The 25033-nt window shown below is 41.4% G+C and overlaps 2 protein-coding genes across 2 annotated transcripts; one reads left to right on the plus strand and one right to left on the minus strand.

Annotated features, from left to right (window-relative positions):
* The first annotated feature begins 1859 nt into the window (after positions 1-1859).
* mef2b (myocyte enhancer factor 2b) lies at positions 1860-14101 on the plus strand. Its single transcript, XM_034583691.1, has 9 exons — positions 1860-2044; positions 6297-6377; positions 7671-7874; positions 8114-8242; positions 8456-8645; positions 10332-10480; positions 10704-10812; positions 11334-11436; positions 12211-14101. The coding sequence occupies exons 2-9, from the start codon at positions 6324-6326 to the stop codon at positions 12521-12523; spliced, it is 1251 nt and encodes a 416-aa protein (XP_034439582.1). The 5' UTR covers positions 1860-2044; positions 6297-6323; the 3' UTR covers positions 12524-14101.
* A 4888-nt stretch (positions 14102-18989) lies between these two features.
* tmem161a (transmembrane protein 161A) lies at positions 18990-23539 on the minus strand. The gene is made up of 11 exons (XM_034583302.1): positions 23418-23539; positions 22845-22948; positions 22668-22751; positions 21885-21976; positions 21509-21665; positions 20820-21035; positions 20525-20668; positions 20292-20405; positions 19983-20157; positions 19734-19830; positions 18990-19569 (listed from the first exon to the last, which is right to left on the minus strand). Exons 1-11 carry the CDS (start codon positions 23418-23420, stop codon positions 19265-19267), a joined length of 1491 nt encoding a protein of 496 aa, XP_034439193.1. The 5' UTR covers positions 23421-23539; the 3' UTR covers positions 18990-19264.
* Between the last annotated feature and the right edge of the window lie 1494 nt (positions 23540-25033).

The raw sequence follows: 25033 nt of genomic DNA on the forward strand, positions 1-25033 counted from the left end.
GAAGGTTCATCCTTCGCCAAAGGAGACAATGTTGTCATAACTCCACTGTGCATTGTCCTATCACCACCAAAATTCTGTCTCATGATCAGAGTCCAAGCCTGAACAGCTCCATGTGTCAATATTTTCTCAGCGTCATAGAGCCACCTACTGATTCGCAATGAGACAGGAAGTACTTTGTAAATCCACTCTGCATTATCCAACCGGCCCCCAAATTCTGACCTATGCTCAAAATCCTGACCTGAACAGCTCCATATATTAATATTAGTGCAGAGTCATAGCGCCACCTACTGATCAGTGTGAAAATTAAGTTGTTGTAACATTGTCCAATCGACTTAAAATTGCTCACGCTACATCAGAGCCCCTACTTGAACAGATCTATTAGTCTGTATGTAATAATAGTGATGGCGCCACCTACTGGCAACAGGAAGTAAGCTTTGTTTTACAACTATTATTCGATTTACATACAATTTTCACCATGTGATCTGCAATTGATACCGTGGACCGTAATGCGCAATTAGCAGGCAAGGATCGACGTCTCGTGACAGACGCAGGAAGTGAAGCGTTTATCCTTCCCGCAGTGCGCAAAACGCATGCAACGCGGAGCCGTGTGCCTGCTCGCCGATCGCTCTCTCCACCAACAGCAACAGGTCCCGAGTTGCGTGTGCTCGGGCCCGTTCAGTGCTACAACACAGCCCTAGTTGTTATTATTCTCTGATTTTGTGTTTGTGAGTTTCATATTGTCTGTTGTAAAGCACTTTGTTACTTGAATTGAAAAGTGCTGCACAAATAAAGTTGTTATTATTATTCTCATTATTTCATGTAGACGTTGTTCATGAGCAAAAAAACATTATGGCTTTACACACATCAGTTCAAGGGAAATTAATTAACAGCTTATAACAGTTACAAAGAAGCAATGTGGCATTATTCTAATAACTGTGATGGCCTATAGTCATTCACCTGGTGAACAAGGCATTACAGGAAGAAAAAAAAACACCCATCTGTCATGTGAATTATTGAATTTATCTATTTTGGATCACTTTTAGTATTTTTAAAGAAATTACACTTTTAGCTCAACAGCTCTGTATTGTGTTGTTGTTTTAGTGTGGTTTTAACTGGACGGTGTTTAACCCTTGTTATAGTTGTTTTGTATTGTATTGAAGCGAGGACATTAATGAGAAGCGCTGGTTCTCAGAACGTGAAGCGGGATCCTTCAATGAAGTCCATTAGGGGGGCTTTAGGCGGTCTCCATTTAAGGAATAGTTCACCCAAAAATTCACCTCTATGCTGATGGAGGGGTGGGTGACGTGTTTGAGTCCACAAAACCCTTTTGGGACACTTAGGCTTTAAACATGGTGCGAGTGAAGCCGTTTCAGGACAAATTTAAATGTCGGGGCTTACGGACACTTGATGACACCACAGGAGCAGCATGGAGGCATTTTATTTATTTTTTCTGTAGTTTTTTTTCTGTTTGTAGCCTTGGTCTTCAGTTACTTCAACTGTATTGGATTTGGTTGGATTACCCCTGAATCTCCCAAAGTGTTTTGTGGACTCAAACACTTCACCCACCACTGCACCGACATAGTGGGGAGTAGATAATAAGTTTTTGGTTGAACTATCCCTTTAAAATAATTTCTGTCCGTCATAATAAAATAAAGTGATTCAGTAGAAGTGGAGTAACTTCTGCAGTGAACTTGCTGACGGCCTGTTCGGGGGTGGGGGGGTGGGGGGTGTTCGGATGGAGGCTGGGAGTTGGAGGAGTGTGTCCAATGGCAGCGCTCGGGGGGCGGGCTGTGCAGACAGGGGGGAGGCGGGCCTTCGCAGCCAGCTGTTAGAGAGCAGCTCCCCTCAACCATCCGCTTACTACAACTGCTGCTGCATCAGGTGAATATCTGTCCATCAGCCCGGGACTCGCTCTCCTCCACACACACACATCTATGTCTCCTCTTTCTTCATCACTCGCTCCCTCGCCTGTTTGACCGATCGCTTAGGGCGTTGATCTCGGAAACCCAGAAGGAAACAGAGAAGGAGAAGATCGAGGGAGCAGGTGAGAGAAGATGCTCTGATTTTCATTTTCAGTGTTTCTGTGTTAATATCTGTGGTTTGTGAATGTAAATGAGTTTCCTGGGTGTTCGGATCCACGAGCCAGCAGCTGTGGGAGCACTACCTGTTGCAGTGGTATTGACAGCCGCCTATGGATCGGGCTATATTAGACAGGGATGCTTGGCAACTCGTGGCCAGACAGGCTATTCTTACACGCTCTGTTTTGGATGACGTCGGCAATTTGTTTGGCCTAATTCTCTGCCAACATTTTATGTATTTATGCTGTTTTTAGTTTTAGCTCGCTGTTCGACTGCAGCTCCAACTGTTCCACGTTTATCCTTTGAGATAGATAGATAGATAGATACTTATTAGATAGATAGATAGATAGATAGATAGATAGATAGATAGATAGATAGATAGATAGATAGATAGATAGATACTTATTAGATAGATAGATAGATAGATAGATAGATAGATAGATAGATAGATAGATAGATAGATAGTTATTAGATAGATAGTTATTAGATAGATAGATAGTTGATAGATAGATAGTTATTAGATAGATAGTTATTAGATAGATAGATAGTTGATAGATAGATAGTTATTAGATAGATAGTTGATAGATAGATAGATAGATAGTTATTAGATAGATAGATAGTTGATAGATAGATAGTTATTCGATAGATAGTTGATAGATAGATAGATAGATAGATAGATAGATAGATAGTTGATAGACAGATAGACAGACAGACAGACAGACAGACAGACAGACAGACAGACAGACAGACAGACAGATAGATAGATAGATAGATAGATAGATAGATAGATAGATAGATAGATAGAATATAGATTGAATATTCCCCCTAATTTCACTGCTCAGACATTAAATGAGACCGTTGGTTCTAGATGAAACTTTTTTTCAGCCAGTTTAACAACCGCCACCAAAATAAGTGTCCGTCCGTCAGCTGTCACAAAGGTGTGTCTCCATTGTGAGTCCGCCAGATCTCGAGAGCAACTTTATACAAAGGCATTTTTTTCTCTATTCGTGGACAGATCAGATGTTCAGCTTGTCCATGCCTGCGTGTTCTAATGCTATTCTGGCTCTATCAAAAAATATCGAGGCAATTCAATTATCTCCTGTTAAAATTAGACAAATATTTCCTCACCATTTCACTGCGAAGGCCCGGCGAGCACATGAACCGCGTGACCCCTGAAGATGTAACACACACACACACACACACACACACACACACACACACACACACACACACACACACACACACACACACACACACAGACATGCATTTATCCATCCATCCTGAATAGGGCAACTTGTCCTTTGACAACGTGACAACGTGACATTATTTAAGTTAACATGTTCGCTGTTTGAAGAAACCTCGCCATGGCCTGAAGTGAGCAGAGAGATAAATCTTGAAGGAATAATCCGCAGCACAATTGTTTTTCTCCTCTTAAAATGCACGTCAGGTTTGTTTCTCACGGTTTATTTCAAAGTTATAATTTTCCATCAATCTTTTTCGACTTGAGTTTTGGATGAGTAATGTCTTGGTTCATGCAAATGTGGTTCACGTCTTCTATTTTTGGAGGCAGCTATGGGTCTGGTTTCATATTTTACACATATGGCGTTTGACTAAAATGAATCAAACAGTGAAAACGAGGGCTGCTGGTTTGGAGTCCTGCGTAATGCAACAGTCACAGAAGGGGCAACTGTGATTTGAGTTTACATTCAACCCATGAATGAATGAAAGGTATGTCAAATAATATATATCACAGCAACAGCAGCCTTTGGATAATTCTGATATGTCGTTTTTTTGGATTGTGATTAAATGAATGCACTTTCCCACGTCAGAATAAGCTGTATGCTTCTTTGGCTAATGTGCATTCACTTGTTTACCATGTTTCTGAAACATCTCATGCTCTGAATGACTCATGGAAAGAAAACCACCAAAGCAGAACCCCCAATACTCTACGAATGCCCTACTTCTTTCCCCCCCTTATCATTCATGCATGTACAGTTCACTGCAGTGAGAAAAGCCATCTAGTGCAATCTATTCACCAGAGTTGTCACAACAACCGATCAAACCCGGTGTAATTGTTTGTTGTTGATAAGACGGAGGCTCCCTGGGTATATGTCAGAGAGCAGGGCTGCAGGTGCCTGCCGTGTGTCTGCACTCAGGTTTTTCCACTGTCTGGCCTCTGGGAGGGTCTGTGACAAACGTGCTGTCTTTCCCCATAGAAGCGTCAAGACTCAGGGGCAAGTGTGTGTGTGTGTGTGAGTGTGTATGTGTAATTATTGCCCTATTACAGACACACAGTGACTCTGTTTTGCGTTCATATCTTTTCATAGGACTTCAGGGACTAGTTGACGACATTTAGAGTTTTAAAAAGATATCTGCCTTTCCTTTCTTTCCACCTCTTGTCAGCATTGAGGATTTCAGGAGTTGATCGTAGCGATGAAAGGTCACAAACAGAGGCTGGTCTCAAGCTCTGGAACTTTCACGGACATGAAATGACAGTTGTTGTTTTGGGAAAACATCTAGAATTAGCTGAGGTGTGAGGCACTGCCAGTCTTCTGCTGCTCGTGTCGGCGTTCGGGCCCTCGACTAACCATCTAAACCACATAGAGTTCAGTCGCAAACCTGTTCACTGTTGGACTGGAGGTAATGCTATATTTAACCAGATAAGTCGTGTGTTCTAGAGATATCCGTTCCTTGTTCATATCTGAGACTAGAGGAACTTTCTGAGATAAAGATCTTTCTGGCCTTGTTTAGAACACATACGTCCCACTTCCCTCTCCTCTCACCATGAACATGCCTTGATGCGAGGTTGAATTGTCGTTCTTCTGTACCAGCGCTGCTGTGAGATCAGAGCTTTGTGGTAGTCGAGTTGATAAATAGACGGATGGATTATAAAACGAGAGCCATTTGTCCGCAGTGTTTTTGTGTGTGTTTTACCACAGAGGTAACGGCGGTGATGAGCATGTCGGCAGCTGTAAGTTGTTGAGGTGTGTCATATCTCTGCATATATATCACAGGACTTTATAAGGTAATAATGACGGCGAAGAGGTGGATTCCTGCAGAAATGCCCCACATGCCTGTGTGCCAAGCTTACGTTGAGGGGCGCCGGGCACTCCGGGGGTCGTGGGAACACGCACGCCATATCCGCTCAGCCACCATCAGGAGGGACAGGGAACTAAATATAGAGAAGTCACATATGCGGAGAGTATTGAGGGGAAAAACCAGTGAAAAGTCCTTTGGGGGCTTTGGAGACGTACTGGTCAGGTCAGCGGAGTCAGATCACCACTTCATGTCCGACATTGAGTGTAAAATGCAGATAACTCCTACACAGGGAAATTCAGTTTGAGTTTGTGCTGTACGGTGTTGCAGCAGTCTTTTCATGGCTGTCTCCCATGATGCAAAGAGTGAATAAAAAAATCCCCACGCTGCTCCAGTGTGCAGCTCTATATGGTTCTATAGGGGCAGGGGCGGGAGCGGGGTTTTCTAGACCAAGAAAAACAGATAAACAGCGGGTGTGACTTTCAAAAATGGACATTCTCAGACTAACCACAATCCATCCACATCTCTGCCTTCTGCCCCTCCGAATCCAAAACCTGCTTCTTTTTTTTCCCTTTCCCCTGACCTGGCCGCTCATGAGAGAGGAGTGGGTGGCTTTTAGCTTCGGCCATCTTTCAAAAACACACCGTTTTCCTGCGACTGTTTGGTTTCAGCGATTGCCTGCTGAACCTTTAAAAGGAGCTGCCAACTGTATTTTTAACCCTGTCTCTCGGGGCCACGCGGTGCAGCCGAGCACTGCTGCTGTGGGCCCGGGGGTAACCCAGACTGTGGGGGTGTTAGACTGCGTGGACTGCTGGTCCTGCGAGGGCCGCTCTAACTTTAGACTGCATCGCCTCATGGTGGTAAAAATAAACACCCTACTCTTACCGAGGGGGAAGGGAGACGAGTCACAACCAAATGGATGACATTTTCCCACCATAATTATATGAGCGTGAAGATATTGAACATTAAAGCTGCCACTGAAAAAACTTTGATCCAGTAACCAAACATCTAGTGCCCACCGAAAGTGTTTGTCACCCACCTTTTGTTTGTCTTGAACTAGAGATCGTTGTAAATATTAATGTTTAATGTCGTGTTTCTTAAATTCTCGCTGGAGCAGCATTAATGCCAATAACACAAACATTGTGTACTGATACGATAACATTGTTGTGTTTTCTGTCACAGGTGTCAGAGTTACAGACGACAGAAAGAATGGGACGAAAGAAAATACAGATTTCTCGTATTCTGGACCAGAGGAATAGACAGGTGGGTGTTGGTTTATACTTTATATAATAATTTTAAACACATGTTTGATATTAAGTATATAAAGTGACATTTGTACAGAGCTAGCACATTCAGTGATCACAAGGGAATAAATTAATCAATTAGTTTATGATCAGTAAATTATTTAGCAACTGTTCTGACCAAATATAATTTTTATACATGAGGATTTGCTGCTTTTCTCTCTTCTATATTACTGAAACTCTTCTGGTTTTAGATTCTTGCTTGTGAACAACAAGACATTTGAAGATCACCTCATGCTCTGGAGAACTGTACACTACCTGATTGATTTTGACAGTTCTGTTCTGACATTTTATAGATTTTAAGATTAAGTAGTATGAGTAGTGTAGTGACATACTGCAAGTACTGAGATGCATTAGTCAGAACAGCAGCATACTGTTCGTGGAAATGTGCAGTGGAGCAGGGATCACGCTGCGGATGTAAATAGATAGAGTTGGTTTTCTGCATTGTGAAGCAGAGACATAGCTCCTGTGGATGGAACGATACAGTTAAACTGCGTGAAGAAAAATCACATTATGGCATCTATAATGTGAGGTATAGTAAGATCATGTTTTTTTAACTTAGCTTGTTTTCTCACTTTGTTGCTAAACTTACATTATGAAAGTTGGAGCTGTATTTTGCCCAAAAGGACAACAACCCCCCTGCTGTAAATTAAAAAAATCTGGATCAGTGTAGACAACAATAAATATATATTAAATCATATTCAGGGTTCTGGCGAATACAGTTTGTTTCTTGTATCTGATATTTGTGACTGAATGTGTTTTGTTAGTGATAAGCTTTGTTTTGTTTTCGAAGTTTTTCCTTATCTGGATCAGGGGTTTGAGGGTAGACTGTGTGGTTTGTTGCACATACTGTAAAACTTTCAGTGACAAACTTTCATTTTATCTCTCTCTATATATACTGTCAATATTTATTGACAGTTATATATTTATATTTAACTGTCAACACTGTTTGTATTTGAATGTGAGGGGGGTTTGAAAGCGACATCTTAGTAAACATTGTCAATTTTTATCGGTCAATATATCTGTATCCAATTTTTTTTTTATAGTCAAGATTATAATATTTTTGCCTCTGTAAATTCTGCCACAACACAATTTGGATTCAAATAGATTCATCCCAATCAACCTATTCATGCAGCAATAATGAGGAAAATATTATTTGTCTTTTCCTAAACCTGACTTTAGATTTCAGACTTCAGCAGTAATCAGCTAAAGTTAAAGGTGAGACTCAATCCTCAGTGTGTTTTTGGTGTGACAGGTGACCTTCACCAAGCGTAAGTTCGGTCTGATGAAGAAGGCGTACGAGCTGAGCGTGCTGTGTGACTGTGAGATCGCCCTCATCATCTTCAACAGCACCAACCGCCTGTTCCAGTACGCCAGCACAGACATGGACAAGGTGCTGCTCAAGTACACGGAGTACAGCGAGCCGCACGAGAGCCGCACCAACACAGACATACTGGAGGTACTCTACAGGCTGCTATTAAAGGAAATAAAGCAGAATGTATGAAGATAACAGTTAACATAATGGATTTTCTAAAAGGAAGCATAGTCATGAAATCAAGTGGCAACTTTTAGAAAAAATGAATGTATATAGTCTTATATTTTGGAATAAAACCCTCATATCTCAGTCTTACTTTTCTGAACCTTCCTGCTTTCACTCTGCATCTTTTCCCAATTTGTGCACTTTCTGTTCTGCATCAGACTCTGCGCAGGAAGGGCCTCGGTCTCGACAACGCAGAGCTGGAACCTGAGGAGAGCGCGCAGGTGGCTGCAGAAAAATATCCTCTCAGCGAGGGCATGGATCTCTCTGTGGCACGCCAGCGCTTCTACGTCAGTCCACACACACACTTCTACGCATTCACCACATTGTACACAAGCATGAGCACACAGACAACCGAAGAGCACTTAGTTGACCTAAGTTAAAACTTAAGCCTTAAATAATTTCCTGATTATTTCAGTGGTTAAGACACTTTTTCTCCATAAATGTACCCGACTTGCTCACAACTCTCATGCCGCTATGCTGTTGCTTTTCTTCTACTCCAGGCTCCTTCACTGCTCTCACCCGAGGCCCAGTTCCTGGTGTCTGCAGGCTGCGAGAACGGCTTCCCCAACTGCTCTGCAGCCAGCGTGGCGTCCCACAGACCCCCTGGATTTAAATCTGTCAGCTCCAGACCCGGCTCTGCCAGCCCTGCTGCGTCACACGCACACACCGCGTTCATGTCTCCACACTCCGGTGAGTGTAACTCGGCTGATCCTGCGAAACACTGGGAATCATTTCATTTATAAAGTGTAGTATTTGCAGAACGTACAGGAATATGTGCAAAAGCATGTTGATGCTGAAGAGATGGTATCACTGTATATGGCCAATCAACTAGTGGCCCGGGAAACAGCCCTTTGTGATGTTTTCTCTGGCCTGCCTGCAGAGAATGCTTATTCTTAATTATACAATATGTAATTAAGTTCAGTGTATATGAAGGAACAGTGGTATTAAATCATACCAGAGGCACCGAATGTGGGCTTTTACGGCCCCTGCACCCCAGTAGCTGGTTACTTCTTCCCACTGGCTTGTTACTCATATCCTTGTGGATGGAAAGAGCTGTCTGAGCTCCTTCAGTATAGAGCTGTTAAGTCTCAATGGCTCAATGGATACAGTTCTACTATTCATCTTGAGTTCTGCATTTGTGGCTATAGAAAACGACCTCATGTTGTTATCTTGGCTGGAACGTTTACACGTCTGTGTCAGTCTTTAATCGTAGCAGGCTGCTGGTGGAAATGATAATGATGCATACAAACGTGAATTAAAAGGGATGTATTTCAATATTCCATGTAGAAATATATTTACTAACGTGAGAGTTAGTTGTAGCTGACACATATTCTATGTGGTCCATGAACCCTCAGTCCTGTCAGTGTCATAAACAGCACTGTCTATAACAAAGACTCAACACAACATCTATAACTGAATTCATTCAGTGATTGAATGTAGTTTTATACTCATTCATAATACCAATGTTTAACATCTTAGTTACTCTGGGTCAATAAAACTGTTTCATTGCAAAATGTAATTAAAATAAATCTGACAGTGACCAAGTGATTACTCACATTAAATCTATACTGTGCTGAATGGAAAATTGCTCTTTAATTCAATGACATTAAGGGAATTAGCAACTCATAGTTGTTCTTCTTACAAATGAATATTCCAAATTGGTACCGTGTGTTTGAAATATTGAGCAATGAACATTTTTCTACCCTAAAATAGCTAAGTGTGAAAATCCATCCACGCTCTTGTGGCCTTCCTGCTTAATAATCTTGCTATAAAATTCACATGTACTGCCAACCTCGTGCAGCTGGCTGTGAACTCACAGGAAGTGTGTGTGTGTGTGTGTGTGTGTGTGTGTGTGTGTGTGTGTGTGTGTGTGTGTGTGTGTGTGTGTGTGTGTGTGTGTGTGAGTGTGCATGTGTGCGTACACTAATCCACACATGGTGTGTTTAGTGAAACTGGCCCTTCACCACTGTAACAGCGGCTGTAACCAGTTTTGTGGTTTCTGTACAGAACGTATCACACCTGTCATGTCAGCCTCTTCTTCTGTGTCCAACTATTTTAACAAACTATGATGTTATTGAAAATCGATGATTTCAAATATATGAATAATATGTTTCTAATAATTGACACTGTTTAGGATAAATTCCAGATGGTTTCTGTCATTTTCAGCAGTGCATAACACTATATTAAAATTTGATCCTGAACTTATAAGTGATGGCGGCCCGTTGTCCTACAAAGATCTCGTATCAGCTTAATAGAGGAAGTTTATTTTCACAGAGGGAAGGTGAAGAAAGAAGTAAATTATTCCTCTGTGAGCGAAACAAGCTCACATCTCTTTCACTTCCTGCTCATTTTTTCTTTTTCTCTTTCTCTGCCTAGGTATCGGCTACTCCGTGTTGTCCCATGGCAACCTGAATCGAGCTCTGGACATGAAGAGCCCTCCGTCTCTGAGCCTGGGCGGCGACAACCTGCGGGGGGACGCTGCTAATCAGGCCATGGGCGCCACACGTGTTAACCACAACTCTGCTGTAAGTGGCTGTTATGATTCAGTGTGATCAAATAGGTGTCAGGGACATCTGACACATTCTGTACGCAGCAGTGCTCCTGAACCAACTCACGCTGATTGACAAGCAGTTTTCGCAGTTTTTTCTCACTCACTCACACCTTTCATAGTTGTAATATTCATATGTTTTATATAGTCTACTGTGTGTACAGTGATGTGTGATCAGTTTCTCTTTGCCTGTCCATCAGAGGGGTCTCCTGTACCAGGGTCTGCACACTGGCAGCTCCATGATGGCCATGGGCAAGCTGGGCCACAGTTTGGGAGGCTACAGCCTTCCCTCCCCTGGAACGCCCCCTGGTACTTCTTCAGATGAAAATAAACTGTGAAGGAGATGTTTGACATTTTAGGAATCTGTCTCGGGAACAATTACAAAGTTAGATCAAAAGATTGATATCACTCTCCTGTCTGTGTGGCAAAACTGAAGCTGCTGCTGGCAGCCAGTTAGCGTAGCTTAGCATAAAGATTGGAAACAAGGAGAGATTTCAGCTCTGTGCAAAGGAAGCAAAATCCACCCGTAAAGCACATGAAGTAAAAACTTATATCCAGCCACCCAGGCGAACCGTAGGCTACGTTAAACTAGGATCATCTAATTGGCTGATGATACTAGCTTCATATTTAGAGTAAAGTACAGGCATGAGAGTGGTATTGGTATTTTATTTTAACATTTATTTCAGGTGAAGCTTATATATCCATTTATTTGAGGATGCTGGTTTGTGAAATACATATATATATATATATAAATATATACTAAAAATGTATTTTGTTTCCTTTTTTAAATACTATAATTTATATTCCTGTTGTCCTTCCTCTGTTTCCAGAGTACAGCCAGCCTGGTTTTTATCACTCTGTTAGTCTACAGCGAGGAGCAGTGAACCCCTGGCAAACAGTTCAGCTGCCTCAGGAGCACCATATAAGTCCAGGGTCAGTATATCAACATGTAATGTGGGGCTGCTGTGTGGGTCAATTATAGAATATAGAATGTTTTCTTATTCACTGTTGCTGTTCAACATTTCGAACAATTAGATCTTCATTAGTTACAAAACAGCACTGACCACGTTACATGTGTTACATATCTCAAAATGATAGCTTTGTACAGTTTGTGTATTCTGCAAACAATCAAGTAATGATCGACCACAATTGTCGATAACTGGAACGTAAACAATATGATAAACAGAACAAAAAAACGGAAAAGAAAAAAAGAAAATGTATTAAAAAATGTGTAAATAAATTCAGTAAAGATTGAATAAATAATTAAATAAAAGCTAATGTATATGTAGAAAAATCATAATAATATATATATGTAATATATACATAAAAAGTAAATATACACTTGAAATAAAAACTGTAGTTTACCACCATTTTGGTGTGTGTGTATTTGTTTGTGGGATTTTAGAATTTCCAACTCTGGTAGGGTTATGTTCTCTGGATTTTAGGGTAGTTTTGTTACATTGAATCATACAGTCATGTATGTTCTTCAGTTGAATTTGGGAAACCACTGGTTTTATATCATTTATTGGTGTTAATATATAAGAATTAGAAATGTCCTGTTGAAACTGGCAAGTCAATTCCAAACGGCACAGTTACGAATTGTAATCTAGTTGCACCTGACACATAAAGCGTATTTGCAGAACTGTGACGTTTGTTCAAAGTTTTTCTCTTTCTCACTTCTCTTGTCTTTCCTCTTGCTGTTTCCAGGATGTCCAGCGGAGGGTGCTCCTTCCCTTCTCAGTGTTGCTCCTCAGCCTCCCCGCATCTGCCCTCCCTGACCCTGAGCATCAAATCTGAGCGCAGCTCTCCTGAGCACAGGTCCTCGCCCACCTCCCCTCCTCTGCACCACCTCAGACAGCATTCTCCAATCAGCGACCTGGGCTCAGCCTGCCATAGCCCTCCAGAAACCCAGGCGGCCAATGAGACGAAGGAGTATCCCAAAGCCGGCTTCCCACAGGATGAGAAGGAAGGAGGGCAGCCGCTCAGGCATTTAGAGATGAGTGACGGCTGGCAGAGATAGCTGAGTGCTGCAGTCCACTGTAAGCACCACATGTCCCATTCACACAGCTTTCCTCCAATCACACACACACACGCACACACACGCGCACACACACACACACACACAAAAGAGGTCGAGGTGGGGTTGATTCGTCCCCATCATCCCAGAGAGGAACACCTTTCTTTGTCTCATCACACAGAGCTGGACTCTCCCTGGGCAAATTATTTCTCTGCATCACTCGATTGATCCCGTGAGGAGACAGATAAAAACAGACATTTTGCTTTTTGTTTGGTTAGTATATACGTTTCCTGTGAGGAGATAATGTGAATCAAAAGAAAATACATTCGGAAACGTGTTTGTCTTGTTCTGTGACTTTATTGAAGTTAGTCACAGCAGCACAGTGGGACCAACTGAATTTCTCTAAAACGTGTGGACGTATATTTTGGGCTTTCAAAGCAGCCTCCGGTGTTTGAGGTTTGGCGTGTTAATTGGTAAATAGCTGTAAAATTACACTCTACACTGTCTTGGTATAAATGTTAGAATGAAAAGCAGATGGGAGCTGGAGAAGACTCTTTACACCAGCCAGAAGAAGCAATGTCTCTACAGTACAATCTGTTTTAGCCTTTAGCCCCAAACCAGCAACATGGCCTCCCCACATTAAAAAAAAGTTACACATTAAAAATCAATGGAGCCTTGGCCTTGTTTGAAATGATGAAATGAGCCTGAACATCTTAAAGGAGAGTAGCATATTCTTTTTCAGGTTTTAGTCACTGTAATTGGTCCCGGCCGTGAAAAGATTCCTTAAGAAGACATTTCTAATTTAAGAAATGACAAAATCCGTTCATTCAGCACAATGATTCATTCTCAAATTCAGCTAGTATGAGACTCTAATGGCCACTCAAACCAAATTAGGTTTTTTTTAAATATAAATTTCCCTATAGGCAGTGTTAGTTACAGGGGAGGTTCAGTTTATTTGATATCTCTCACACAATTAAGTTCTTTACAATCAAAGAGTCAAAGAATCAAGAGAGTTTTGCACAAAAGATCTATTAAATAGATTTAATACATTTTATACAAAACTAGAACTCACTCACTAAATTCACGAGACCTAGATTTTTATTTGGAGCTGAACTAAATTGCACCTTTTCCTCATCGAGATCCATTAATTGTTTTCGGAGAAATCAATGAAAATGTGGTAAAACGTCCTCTCTCATGATGTTAAAGAAAGTGAAAAAGAAAATTCGCTGGATCCGCCCCCCCTGACCCAGATCAAAACTTAATGGGTTCTTCCACCAAGTCCTGTCCAGTAGCATTTGCCTAATGCTGCTAAGTAACACAAACAAACACAGATGAAAACATAACCTCCTTGTAGCGGAGGTAATGAGGACTGATGAGTTTCTGTGGCGTAACATTAAGAACATTTAAAGTGACCTGCATCAATGTACACATGGACATGTTTGGGGGGGAAAAAAGTGAACTGACCCTTTAAAAATATGGGCATCAGTGGATCTCAGGAAAGTTTAAGATATCGTTTCTTTCCATGTTTGTGCATAAGACTATAGTGGTGGATGAGCTAAATTACAGTTTATATTATTCTTACAAATAATTATAGTTTCATCCTTTAAATCTAATAATATAATATATAACTCAATACTAAGATTTACGACAATCTGCTTTAAATAAAGACCAAAGTGTTTGAATACTGTCCCCATGCATCACAATCAAATACCGCAACACCCAAAGATGTATGTATTTATCTATAGCAGGTCTATTAAATAATATAACAATACAATCAATTCCTCTTTCTGAAGGGCTTAGCTTAGTGTGTATTGATATTTAGAAATATATGAGACGCTGTGTAATGAATGAGTCCAATTCATTATTCAGAGGATATTTCTTTAAAAAAACACAAATTATGTTTTTTTTTTTTACATATAACTTTACTTTGCACTGTGTTTTTGTGCACTGGATATCTGAGTGTTGTTTTTTTTGGCATATTCAACTTTTGTCCTGCAAATGGTAGATATGCAGTACTTACAGAGTTGGGATTGGAGTTACGCTTACTGTCCACAAGGGGTCATCTTCTAAATTGCAGAGCAGCCTTAACTATTGGTGATAAATGATCTAATGAATATCTGCGATTGATAAGTAGTGGTTCACCCTGAAGACGTTTTACAAACGCGTCATGGCAAACTCTGCAGACTCTGTGAAGCGGCTGGTGGACGACTTCAAGTTCAAGTGCTGCTGTGGAGTTCGCTTTTCTTTCCTTTTTAAAAATGCAGTTATGTGGTTTATTATCAGCATGAAAAAGCAATTTTATCAGTATTCTGATGTTTTGGATTTTGTTTTTCATATTCGCTGAACGCTTCACTAGCAGAACAGAGACAGTTTTTTTTATTTGACATTTGTGGTGATTTCTTTTAAATAAAAAATGGTTTGATTTGTATGTTTGCTTGGCTGTTTTTTTTTTTTTTTTTTTACTGCTACAAAGGACGTGTACTTTATTTGATTTCTTTTGAAGGAAAAATGGGATTCTGTTCTTTTTCTTCATGTACATCCAGTACAAAGACAGATAAAATGCCTTCTGTTGTGTAGCTATCAAGCTTTCATGTGTCCATTTGTTTAGTCTTATTCACCTCGGTTCCCGTCTTTTGAACGCGCACACATTTCCTCATTATCGTGTCTGGCCCCTGTCAGGCAGCTCAAAACGCAGCCACATAACGAGAGGAGCACGGATGTTACTTTAAAGCCCGGAGACCTTTATGTCTTCAAAAAAAAAAAAGAAGCACATTTCTTTCTTAACGCTGGTCATCTCACTGTGTAACTATGCCTGAACACTTTCTTACGCTCGCCCCTACGGAGCCGTTGGCTTCTTTTCCATTTCAACTAAAAAGCAGAGTGGAGCCCCGGACGGTCCGTCTCTGTCGTCTCTCCCCCTTAAATGAAAAGAGGCTCTCACCGGGGTCATGTCTGGGCTGCTCCCCTGAGACGAGGCCAGGCCGCAGTCTGTGGGGCATGTCTGGGTCCTGTAAACACACACACACACCGGTTTCTATGGCAACCACAACCAGCCATGGCTGCCTGACTTGGCCTCCACCACTTGCACGTAATAAATGTGATTTTAAAGATATGGCAACCTTATCACCTTTCAGTTCATTAGGCCAACTGCAGCCAATCCCAGGTGACATCGGCCGAGGCGTGGAGTGCACCCTGGACAGGTCGCCAGTGCATCACAGGGCCAACATACAGAGACAAACAACCATTCACAGTCACTTTCACACCTCAAGTCAATTTAGAGTCTTCAATTAACCCAAATTTCATGTCTTTGGACTGTGGGAGGAAGCTGCAGTACCAGGAAAGACCACAAAGAAATCCGAAATGAGATGAGAACCAGGAACCGTGTTGGCCACAGTTCTTACGAGACAAACATGTCCCACACAGTTTATGTTTTCCCTCCCTATTTGTGCCCTCCCAAATTTCTCCTCTTATTTGTCTTTGCGATCATCGTGCAATAAAGCAGGTCGCTGTGCACATAAAAAACAGCGAGGTGGCCGCCCCTGCCTGCCCAAAGTTGGAGAGACCCTTCTGATTGGACGTGGAAGTCGAATGATATCAACCATAAATCATGTCAGCGTTCAGACAAAGGAACGTCTCCGGTCTCGCTCTGGAGAAAGGTCACTTTCCTTAACTGTGGTTGCATAAATCGAAATGTTTTGATAACGTCATAAAGCTTTTAAACTGAGTTTGGATGATTTTAGGCTGCACTGAAAAGAGGGGGGATCATTTGGATGCAATTTGTGTGAAAAGACGTTCAGAAAATTCAACTGTTCATCTTGGCTGTTGGATCATATTTCTTCCTGGAGCCTTCAGGGGGAACCGGGTTCATAGTAATTAACAGTGATTAAAGAATGATCTCTTTAGGAGGTTGGGGTCAGAGGTCAGGGACCGGCTCAGCGGCGAGACACTCCATTGTCATGCGTGATGTCTTTTGTCAAATCGCAGCCACGATCCTGAAAAGGAAATGTTTAATCGGCGATATCTCCCACGCTCCTCAGCGGAAGATAGATTTAAGTGGGAAGATCAGACTGACGTGATCATAACGTTTTTTTATTAAGCCATACAAACAAAACTTTAATTGTTCAGGTTACAGCCAAACGTTTGCACACCATGCATTCAGAAAAATATTTTTAAAAAAGAAGCAACTTTTTCCTTTGACCTTCACAGTATGATGATTTCAGAGCGTTCAATTCAAATAAGCTACCTACAACAAAAACACACAAAACCAAAAAACATGCCACAAACATAAGAGTTCAAACAGCTGTATCTTTTCTAAACAACAGAAGTTAATGTATCATAAATAAATAAATACAACACACTAATGCAAAACTAATTTAGATTGACTGCTACATGTACACGACTGATTGGCAATAAAAACTAAAAGTAAATTCAGCTAATGAAGTCACTGCAACTACAAATGTTGCCAGTGAATATTGTTTGAAAATGAGAAATAAAAAAAATGGGTCAGGAGTGTTAAATTTCATCCATCAACAGATTGTATTCATTCTCATTATATATATATATATATATATATATATATATATATATATATATATATATATATATATATATATATATATATATATATATATATATATATATATATATATATATATATATATATATATATATATATATATATATATATATATATATATATATATATATATATATATATATCTCAACATGGAGGAAGGAGATTTTAAAAGACGACTCAAAATCCCTCAACTCCCAGGCACTTAGGATATCAAAAGGAGACTTGTTATAGAAAAGCAACCGTTCAAGTTCAGTTTTCACTGATGCATGTTCAGCGGTGTTTAATTCAATAGGCTGGATCGGAGATTAACTACTTCGTCACAACTAAAACAGTAAAAGCAGAAAAAGATAATAAAAAAAACAAACATTTAGCACGCTTGAATCGGTTCCTTAAAAAGGAGACTAAACATCCCTTTAAGATAAAATAAAAATAAAGTGTCTCATCTACACTGGGACAAACACGAACGCTCGACCTGGTATTATTAAATATCTAAAATGCAGCATTTAATGTTCTCGTAAGAACAATGTGGGGAACACTGGCATAGATATGTCTGATAAATTGCAGAAAATGTTTTATTGAAGTAACTGGAAGATGATCACAAAGTAAGACTAGAGGGTTAGTCGGCTGTCTTAGGGCTTAAATGGATAGTTCACCGGAAAAAGGAAAATTCACTCATTATCTACTCGCCACTATTCTGATGGAGGGGTGGGTGAAAAGTGGAGTCCGCAAAACACTACTGGAGTCTCAGGGGCAAACTTTGTTGCAGCAGATACAACACAATTTTAGTCAATGGTGAGACTTTCTTCAGACGTAATAAAACAGAAAAAAACATAACATGACGCAAGTGTCCGAGTCCAAAGTGTATTAGACTCGAAACAAGGTAACGTGCTTTTAGCCGATATCTTCCTACGAAGTGCAACCACAGACCCCCGGACACACCATCGTGTTGCTATGGCCGCTAGCTTAGCTACTTCCTGTGGACTTTTATGCATTAAACATGGTGTTAATGGCCTCGTCGAATATGAATGTCAGGGCCTGCTGACACTTGGATGACACCACACAAGCAGTAAGGAGGCAACATGTTATGTATTTTCTGTTTTTATTACGTCTGAAGAAGGACTCACCATTGACCTCTATTGTAGGATTCTGCTGCAACAAAGTTTACCCCTTACACTCTAAAGTGGTTTGTGGACTCAAACACTTCACCCTTCCCTCCATCGACAAAGTGGTGAGTAGATAATGATTGACTTAAATTATCCATTTAACTCTGAATTTCTTGATATCATGAAACAGGCTCACTTTTAACTGGAATGGATCACCACGACAACCTATGCTGCATGGTTAATGTGATGGTGATGTCACTGGGAAAACTGGGAGATATCAGCAGCTAAAATGTGGCGTGGCTGGTATTGTCTTGTGTGTATATAGTGTGGTCCAGAAAATATTGTGTGTGGACAAAGCATTACACGCGTTTAGTTGATAATGAAATGAAGGCCAAGTTCGAAGTACTAAGTACTCATGTAATAATATAGTAATGACTGCTGAGTGCTCATGGGTCAGATTGTCAACATCTTGCCAGACATCACCTGCTGGTGTGATTCCACAGGACTCTGGTTTTCTAGAGTCCATTGGAATAGTTTGATAGTTTTCTAAATCAGTCACAAGTATTCTCAGATTTTTGTTGTTTATATTTCACTTCACTGAGCATTATGTAGTTCTACTGCAATAGTCTGGTTTTCCCACAGCTGTAAGTTGTATGAACATGCTCATGGTGGACCCGTCAACTCAGGGAAGTGAGCCAGTTGTTATCCAGCTCTGTGACACTTTTGTTCAGACAGAGTAAAGCCAGGAAACCCAAAGAAAGCCAGACTAAGTTACCCTGCTTCCTGATACAGGCTCCACTTCTGTCTGTATATTGGTGTTATTGATACCAGTACTATGCTGGTCATTTAAAGTCATTTGCAGCAGACAGTGCCCACTACCGTTTTTTCCCTCAACAAACCTTGATCGGTTCTTCTTTCATCCAAAAACCTGGAGCATTCTGTCTCTAGTTGTGTGTTTTAATGAAATGTCCCACCTCTGCAGCATCAATACAATGCAACAGTACAAATAGCTTAGGGCTATGGTTGCATTGCAGGTACAGCAGCATGGCGCTCTGACCTCCTCGCTTAGTTCTGCATGAGGTACTGGTGGAAGTAGATGCCAAACAGAGAGCTGATGACCTGACAGGCCGCCACCCACCAGGTGAGGAAGGCGAAGAAGCCTCGGAAGAAAAGTGGAGTGAGGACAGACCGCAGCGCTGTGAAGGTCGCCGACAGGTGAGCTACTGTGGCCTGGATGTCTTCGTCCATGTCCTCTACCCCCTCTTCATCTTCATCAAGACTGCCAGGGAGCACAGGTGCCGCTGTGGGCATCAGCAGGGCCGGTGTGACCCCGGGGGTGTCTTCTGCAGCCGTTCCCCAAGAGAAGTCCCCTGAAGGGGTCATAAAAGATCAGTTACTATATACTAGATTTGGTCTGAAGCAGTAGCCATTTCGGCTATTTAAGCTAGTGGGCTCCTAGCTTCATATTCAACAAACAGAGGATCTTAGATTAATACAGTGGTTGTGGTGATGGTGGTGTGGGCCTTTCACTTACCTAGTGCCTTGAGTGACAGTGCGGAAAACAGGATGAGAAAAATAGGAACCAGATACTGGAGAGTGATGACAGTCAGATAGCAAAACACACGTGTAACCTGAAAAACAACATGTTGACTTGAATCATTACAGGAAGTTACAGAGTTTGAAAATCTGAACTCGGAAGTAAACCAAAAAGTCAACTCTCCATTGTTGAAATTTAGTTGTTTATGGCTCATTTATTACATAAAACATGAATATTGGTTCTGACCTTCTTCTGAATGTCAATGGCAGCGATGCGTCCTGCTTCCTTCTTCATCTGCTCCACCCACTTCTGAGCCAGGTTGAGGTAGGCCTGCAGGTGGTAGCGAGTCAGTGCTAAGCGCAGCACACACAGCACCACGATGATCCACAGACGCACGCTGTCGAATAATTCACTGGGAACTCTGCAAGAGAGGATCAGAGCAACAAAGGTCAGCGTAAGCCAGATCCCCACTAGACAGTTTGGGTGTAACCTTGCATTTCTTGATAGCTGTTTTAGTTTAGAGATTTGAACAAGCACATGTATATCTGCACTCACATTGTGATAGAGGTCTTCCCCATGGGTGCATTGGCCAGGAAGTCTCTTGCAATGGGTTTCACCCAGAGAATCAACACAATGACAGGAGACAGGAAACTTATCTGCAGCAGAATCCTGTGGGAAATATTAGGGACACCACTGAGAGAGCTAAATACTGCTAATGTATTTTTTTTTATTTTTATAAAAAAGGCATGGAGAACAGTTTTCTGCAGTGTGAATTTATGGTGTCCTACTGGATGAATGGTCGGCCTGAGTTCATCTTTACAGCATCAAGATGAGTCTGAGCCATTCGCAGTCCGGGGAAAGCCAGCAGAGCACCGATGTAAGCACAGACAGCGGCGAGACCCAGCTTCACTGTCAGCTTCGTCACTGGGATTCTGGTGTCAAAACAACATCCAACAGTTAGCTAACAGAGATACATCAAGTAAAGTCTGTCGCTGCCCCACGCATTGAACTAAGCTAAAGTGGTGGGTCTCATATTCAGCTTTACAAAGCAGCGTTTCAGTCACTGGTTGGATTTGCACTTACGACCAGTCAGCGTAGCCCTGCTGTTTGGCGAAGACTTCCAAGTTGTCAAAGAGGTTGGAAAAGCCAGACTCCAGGCCGAACTCCAGGTAATCCTCTCTGACCACCAGCACCAGCATGGCCACGAGCAGAGACAGAAAACCAAAGGCGAGGCACACGGATCGCTCGCCGCCTTCTTCAGAGCGGAAATAGTGACTCATCATAGTGTGAAGGGTCTTTCTGAGTGTTGCACATTAAGGACAAACTATGGTAAGGACAGATAGTGAGGAGCAGAACCCAGCTGACATTGGGAAAGAAGCGGGGTCCAGGACAAGTCACCAGCGTATCACAGGGCCAACAAACAGAAAAAAACAATCATACACACTCACATTCACACCTACGAGTCAATTTAGAGTCTTCAGACTGTGGGTGGAAGCTCGAGTATCTGGACAAAACTCACGCAGACACGGGAAAAACATGCTAACTTAAAACTTAATGTAAACATCTAGAAATATTAAAAGAAAACATGGACCCTGATAATAAAAGGTTACAATTTTGCAAATGTGACTAGATCATTCATCATCTTTGCCATTTGATCATGGACGAAGTTTGAGACTGTAGCTTTGAAATAAGATTGGTACGTTCTCAGTCTGGACGTTTTAAGATGTGTCTGCTAACTTGTGATATGCGATTGCTTGGCAGTTGAAGGATACACACTGAAGAGAACAGTCAGGACACACCAGAGAGCTCCAATATTGACCTCCTTGCTGGCATCCACCACATTGTAGTAACACTCGGTGAACAGGAAGACACCCATCGCATAGACGGCAAAATCTACCAGCCACTGATATTCCAGGAAGAAGCGCAGCACTGAGAGTAGAAACAAGGACAGAAAGAACATTAGTATTCTTCTTTGGGCTCTAGCTGTTGATATAAATTAGATTTCATTCATTGCTTTGATGGAGGGATCATAAAAATTAAAATATTTCAAATGTAAATTGGGTTGCTTGTGAGCCTACAGCTGAGCCTAAGCACTGTTTGAACTTGCACAATGTCACTATAGTGTCGACAGAGAAGTGTTTGTTTTACCAAGAGCGTCAATGACGTTAACTGGAGCTTTTTCCAGGTGAAGGTCAATGTCTTTGGGCACAGTGAGAGGCTTGCTTTCTCCATTCTGCCGTCTGGAAATAACACAAAGAGAACATGTGGTCGTGTTAGAAACAAATACATATTTGTTATGGTGTTTAATGAGGAATAAAAACTAAGAGAGAAACTTGCTAGTCTGACTGGAGTGGGCATTTAGCTCAGAGGTTAAGTGACAGTGAAGTACAACTATGCACCTTTATTTCAAAGAGCACAAAGAACAATAAATGGGAGTTTTTTAAAGATATCTTCCTCTAGGCCCTAAAGCACGCGAGGAAGGGCTAATGAATCAATGCAGAGCGCATCATTCTGCTACACCGGATAGGTAGATTTGACTTTTTTTGTAAATAAAATATAGAAATCATTATGTGGTGAGTGGTCAGTGTTGACAACGTGGTGGTGGCCACAAATTAAAATGAATTTAAGGACACTGAAAGGAGGAAAAATACGTTTGATTCATAGAGAAACTGCAGCAGGTCAGAGAAGGTGAGCTGAGAAAGCAGGAACCAGGACATGTGTGTGTTCACACAGCTAAAAGAAAGTGGCCACATCCCAGACCACCTTGAAAGTGGTTTGAGTGATCAGATCTCGATATGAATTGAGGACACATTAGGGTTTGTTCACACATGGACTTGGCACAGGCTATTTGAGAGCAGGTCTCTCAGGATGGATATAAATACCAGGTCTGAACGAGGTGTTGCATTAATGTGACTTTGCCCCAACTCCCACCTGTCTCTCCTGTTCTGTTTGGGCATCTGCTTTCCGGCCAGCGCGCACAGCTCTCCTTCTGAAGGGTGTTTGAACCGGAACAAGCTGGAAGAAAAACAGCGACCACATGTAAATAAACAGGGCACGGCACACAACGTGTATAGAGGTGCATAAATCGGATTATAGGAGAGACAGTACCTGCCGTTGCAGAGGAGCCAACGTGCAAAAGAGCAGTGTGGAGCCATCTTCTGCATGATGCTGGCAGCCAGCAAGCTGACCACGAGCTGAATCCCCACCAGAGCCTGTCAGAGGAAACACCGAACATGAGAAGCTCCATCTGTGCGTGTGTGGGTGTGTCAGTAATGCATCACCCAGCAGGACAGCCTTGTCTACAACTGTGGCAGTCTGTCATCATGACACTATAATGTGTCGACTCAGCACAAGACACAAGAAAGTTCCAGCAGGACGTGGACTTAGCTCCATTTAAGCTAACTCGCTTTTTAAAATGCACTCGTTTAAATTAAGCAGTTTAAAAGCTAACGCGAGTGAGCTAACACGTTAAATAACCTCGAATAGAGAATGTGTTGCAGCTAAACTTCACCACCTGTCACTGCTGCAGGCGTGAGCTAGCGACCTAGCATTAGCACACAAGCTCTGACTGCAGTTAGCCACACGGGCTAAATGAGCTAAATGAGCTCGTTGGTGGATTAAACAGCAGAGTGTTGACACTGGTGACAGCATGCGGGTGTAGCAGGATGCGGTTTTTTTTACCATTTCCTCTGCGGAGAGACGCGTTTCGAGCCGAACCGAGCTCAGCAGCTCCTCTTCTCCAGCTGACAGCTGCACCAACACACATGTGAAGCCGAGCAGTGTCCCGGATGTACTACCGGAGTCACGCGCTGCGTTCAGGGGCTCCGGGAAAAGCTCTGTGAATCTCTGTGAAACGTCAGCTGAAACCACAGACTGTTTATAACTCCTGCTGTACAACCCAGAGGTGGGGGGTGAGGAAGTAGCTACGTTACTAAAGTACTGTGCTTTAGAGTATTTTCAGTCGCCTGTGTTTTACTTGAAGGTTTAGATTTTGTGAATCTGTGTGTCGTGGGTTTACTCTACTGCTGTAATTATAAGTGACTTCTGTGAGAGTTACACTTTAACATTACATTGATCTGATTGAGAACTCAAGCTCAGTAAGTGTTGTGTTGAATATTATAAATAATACTTTTTGAATTTTACATCAGTTTTAATTGCAAAACTATTACTTACAGTATTTTTCCATATTTTGTTTAATAAGGAGGCTATAAGTTAGATTAGGCTTTTGTTACTAATCACCTTTTTCACAACAGCCATTTCGACATGAAATAGTCAGTAAACACAGGAGTTGCTTATCACAAAATGGCTGCTGGGAAAAGGGTCTATTGCTACTAACTAAGAAGCATGAGTCAAAGCACATTATTAGTTATTGGCTAAGACAAGTAATGAGCTACCATCACCAACATCAGCTCCCTCCTTTGATTGGGTGAAAAATTAGGATTGGTTAAGGAAGAATATCAGTGGGCGGGTAACTAACATATAGTACCTCATACTACTTTTCCACCACTACAACTACAAACACCTTTGTGCCTCTATCAGCGTAGGCTACAGTGTTGCCAGATGTGCGATAATTATCATATTTGTACAATAATTGTACCCTCTGTACGATGTACGATCAATATGCCAAAATTTCCATGATGTAAGATAATTTATACATTTTTTGACACTTAGTATTATCAGTTGTAATCTGGATAGTAGAATATGGATCATTTCTGTGTTTACACATCTCTTCTCATGTGTCATCTTTCCAGCCAATCATGCTTGTGAGTACGGTGTGATGCACCGAAGTGTCACTTAGCCACGGTCACGTATGACGGTTTTTAACCACATATCGGAGTAGTGTTTCAAAACAACTGAGCTTTGGAATCTCGACAAAGCTTCAAAACATAGGTGTTGAGCATCCCACTCCTACTCTTGTTGCGTACGATAATTTCCCTCAAATTACGATAATTTTGATCTTCTGGTGCGATACTTCAACATTTCCCATCCAGCAACGCTGGTAGGCTACCAGTAACAATGATTATCATGATTAATGTCACATTATTATTTCTTTTAGTCTTTAAGTTTAAAGACTGACTTTTGTTCCTGAGCGAAGGTTTAAAACTCTTCTTTGTGGACAGAGAATGACACTTGAGCAAAGCATTTTACAAATCTTAGATAGATCAATTAAACATTATACCTCCTCTTACTGTACTTACATAATACATAAAGATCATGTAGATTAGATTGAGCCATTGCTACATTGCTATTTATGAAAGTTATATTGCGATATATATATTTATATTGTTTTATCATCC

Source organism: Hippoglossus hippoglossus, chromosome 4 (genome assembly GCF_009819705.1).
Source record: "Hippoglossus hippoglossus isolate fHipHip1 chromosome 4, fHipHip1.pri, whole genome shotgun sequence".
NCBI classification, from domain to species: Eukaryota; Metazoa; Chordata; class Actinopteri; order Pleuronectiformes; family Pleuronectidae; genus Hippoglossus; species Hippoglossus hippoglossus.